Genomic DNA, 3,453 nt, shown 5'->3' on the forward strand with positions numbered 1-3,453 from the left:
CCGCCATAGCAACGCTTCCGGGTGGCGCGGAGGCTGCCGGGAGCGTGGAGGACCCGCGGCGTCTCCATGGCGACGGCCGGGCCCGGCCTGGCCGCCCGCCCCGAGCCTGCCCGGGCCCGTCCCGCCTCCCGGCGCTGCTGCCGGCGCCGTCCCCGTGTCCCCCGTGTGCCCCGTGTGCCCCCCACGCCAACCACTCTCTCCGTGCCCATCGCCACGCTTTTCCGTACGGAAAAGCCCAAGGGCAGCGGCCGCCGGCAAAAGCAGTGGTGGGAGCATCGAGGCACAGTTAAAGCAGCGCGTTCCCATGTTGCATTCCAGCCGGAGAAGGAATCCAGTCCCTGCAAAGGCAAAGCAGGGAAAATGGAGACAGGCGCCGGCTGCTACTGCTGCCTCAGCGTGGGAGGGGACCTGGACAGCTGATGTCAGCTCCCCAGCGAGTCTGGTGCCAGCCGTGGGTGCTCCCTGCCATCATGTGGCGACGTTTAAAATACTCGGGTGACGTGAGTGGCTGTGGGACATAAACTAGTGGCCCGAACCTTCTTTCCTTGCCGTTTGGTTTGTTTTTGCAGTCGTGTTGTGTTTGTCGGGGAAAGGCGAGAGTTTGAATCCAAGGCGGAGGATTCAAATCAGTCCCAATGATTTGGATCCAATTCAGAGGCATTAAGCAAATCCCCGGCATTGCCAGCGGTTTCCGATGGCTGCTGCTTCGCCAGCCACGTGTCCGTGGGCACGGTGGCCTCTGTTTATAGCCCCAGCAGAGAGCCAAGCGAGCGGCGTCCTGGAGGGACTCCCTGTGCCCGGCCTGCCACTAAACACCGCTACTTAACTGTTCCCGCGCCCTCCTCCTGGCCAGCTGGGTCCCTCCGTGTGCTATTCCAGGGGGTGTTTATTTCAGGAGCGGGATGAGAACACAACAAGAGACAGCGAGAATAAACATGGGGAGACTGAGCAAAATTAGGGCGCCCCGGGTCAGGATTCAGCACCCACTGAGGGCTCCCGGGCAGAGTAGGGGAAAGGGCAGAGGGAGAGGTGAAGAGAGGGGCCCTGGGGGCCGCGTTCGGGCTGGGGGCGCCCCCATCACCCGCCTGGGGTCTGACATGGGGCTGAGGCTGAAGGTCCGTGGGCGGCAGGACGAAGCGGGAGCTCTTCCCGGCAGTGCGAAGCTCCCGGCGGGGAGGAGCGGGCGCTTTCCCTGCGCGCGAGCCGAGCGTTTCGGCAGGACTGATAGCGCCCTGGGATATGCGGAGCGCATGGCGGTATCCACCGTGCGGGTGTTGAACGAGGGCGGGAGGGCCTCGTCCCGCCAGGCCGGGTGCCGCCGCACAGGCTCCTCCCGGGCGCTCCGTGCAAAGTGTCCGAGCGCTGGGGGCTGAACGCGGCGGCCGCAGTTCATGGGCACGTGGGTCCTGCGCCCCACACGTGTGGGGCCGTCCTGCACCCCAATCCTGCAGCTTCCCCCCGGCACATCCCGCAACGCCCTGGGCCGCTGTGCTAGGAGGGACCTGGCCCTGCGCAGAGGTGGCCTCGCCGCATGCGGTGCCCGGGGACACGTGGGGAGCGCGGCCATGTGGCCATGTGTGCGTCCCTGTGTGGCTCTTGCAGGGGGGACCTGCGGCCCCTCGCTTGGCTTTCACCTCTGCAGCTTGGTGCAGCTTCAGACGCAGAGGAGAGAGGGGCCCTTTGGAGCCACGGGCTCCGCGCTGTGACGCCCGCGGAGCCCGGCCCGAGCGCAGCCGTCACCGTGATCCCCCAGCTCCGGGAAACGGGCCGGGGGGGCTGCCGGCGCGCGGCCCCCGCCCTGCCGACGGCGCCACGGGCACGTCCCGGCGCGCGGGCTGCGCCGCACAGATAAGGCGACGCCGCGGATTAAAAACACGTCGCACGTCCCCTTCTCCACCGCAGTGCGCCCCCGCTGGGGATAAACGAGGAGATTTGGGGATTTTTTTTTTTTTGAAAAGCGCAACCTTTGCTCGTTTTCCCCCTTTGCAGGGCGATGCTGCCGCCGGGGCGGGTGCGGAGCTTGGCGGTGGAGCTGGAGGGCGGCGGCGGCGCCTACCGCGTCGGGGAGCTGCTGCGGGGCCGCGTGCGGCTGGAGCTGCGCGGCGCCCTGCGCCTGCGGGCGCTGCAGGTGTGCGCGCGCGGCCGCGCCACCGTGCACTGGCTCGAGAGCCACAGCATGGGCCTCAACACCGTCTACTGCAACTACACCGCGAGCCAGACCTTCCTGCACCGCTGCTGCCACCTCGTCCCCGGTAAGGCTGCTGACACGGGGGACACCATCCTGTCCCCTTCACGGCGGGTTTCGCCGCGGCGGCGCCCGGCCTCCTGCTCCGATTGCTCCGTGCAAACAGCAGCGTCGCTTCTCAAGGCGGGAAAGAGCACTTAGGAGCTCGGCAAATATTTGTTTTCCCTGGGGACCGATGCTGGCACCGGCGCGTTGCTGGGATGCGCCACGCGCTGCTGAGCCGCGCCGATCCCTGCCAGGCTCCTTTGGCATTGCTTTGCCATGGCCACGAGCCATGATCCGCCCGGCGCTTCCCGCTGGGATGGGGTTGTGGCCGGAGCACCAGCCGTGGGGCAGGAAAGGGGAGGACACCCCGGATTCCTCTGGGAATTCGGGGCCTGGATGGGGAGTCCTCTCCCACAGGCTGGACTCTAGATGGGGCTCATGAGTCGGAGAGGCTCCTTTGCCGGCGGACGGGATTCCTGGACAGGGCTCAAAGCCGCTGCGGGAAGCGGATGTGGACGGTCTCGACCAGGAGGGACTGCAGGGAGCCTGCGGGAATGGCCACAGGCTATAGGGGCGGCAATGGCCACAGGCTATAGGGGCAGGAGGACCCGCAGGAGCAGGGATGCAGGGTCAGCCGGGTGGGATCAGTGGAGCAAGCACTGGAGACACCCTATGGGAGCAGGGCTGGACTATAGGAGTGTGGCAGCATCTATAGGATGGGCACAGGTTCCAGGAGCAGGGCTATAGGCGCACAACAGGCTCCATGGCATGGGCATAGACTGTAGGAATGGGGTTGTAGGAGCACAGCAGGCTCTGTAGGACAGGCACAGGCTATAGGCAGGGCTCTAGGGGAACGGCAGGCTCTATAGGACAGGCACAGGCTATAGGCAGGGCTATAGGGGCTCAACGGGCTCTATAGGGCAGGCACAGGCTATAGGCGGGGCTATAGGCAGGGCTGTAGAGGCACANGGCACAGGCTATAGGCAGGGCTATAGGGGCTCAACGGGCTCTATAGGGCAGGCACAGGCTATAGGCGGGGCTATAGGCAGGGCTGTAGAGGCACAGCAGGCTCTATCAGACCATCACAGGCTATAGGCAGGGCTATAGGGGCACACCAAGCTCTATAGGATGGGGACAGGCTATAGGCAGGGCTCTAGGGGAACGGCAGGCTCTATAGGACAGGCACAGGCTATAGGCAGGGCTCTAGGGGCACAGCAGGCTCT

The 3,453-nt window shown here is 65.9% G+C and overlaps 1 protein-coding gene across 1 annotated transcript in view; it reads left to right on the forward strand.

Annotated features, from left to right (window-relative positions):
* The first annotated feature begins 1,097 nt into the window (after window positions 1-1,097).
* Window positions 1,098-3,453, forward strand: part of ARRDC2 (arrestin domain containing 2) — a 6,001-nt gene continuing 3,645 nt past the window's right edge. Inside the window, exons 1-2 of the mRNA XM_026035176.1 lie at window positions 1,098-1,312; window positions 1,990-2,295. Of these exons, the coding sequence (XP_025890961.1) occupies window positions 1,098-1,312; window positions 1,990-2,295 (521 nt within the window). The remainder of the gene's footprint in view (window positions 1,313-1,989; window positions 2,296-3,453) is intronic.

This window comes from Nothoprocta perdicaria, unplaced genomic scaffold (assembly GCF_003342845.1).
Source record: "Nothoprocta perdicaria isolate Ctin4 unplaced genomic scaffold, notPer1 scaffold_157, whole genome shotgun sequence".
NCBI lineage: Eukaryota > Metazoa > Chordata > Aves > Tinamiformes > Tinamidae > Nothoprocta > Nothoprocta perdicaria.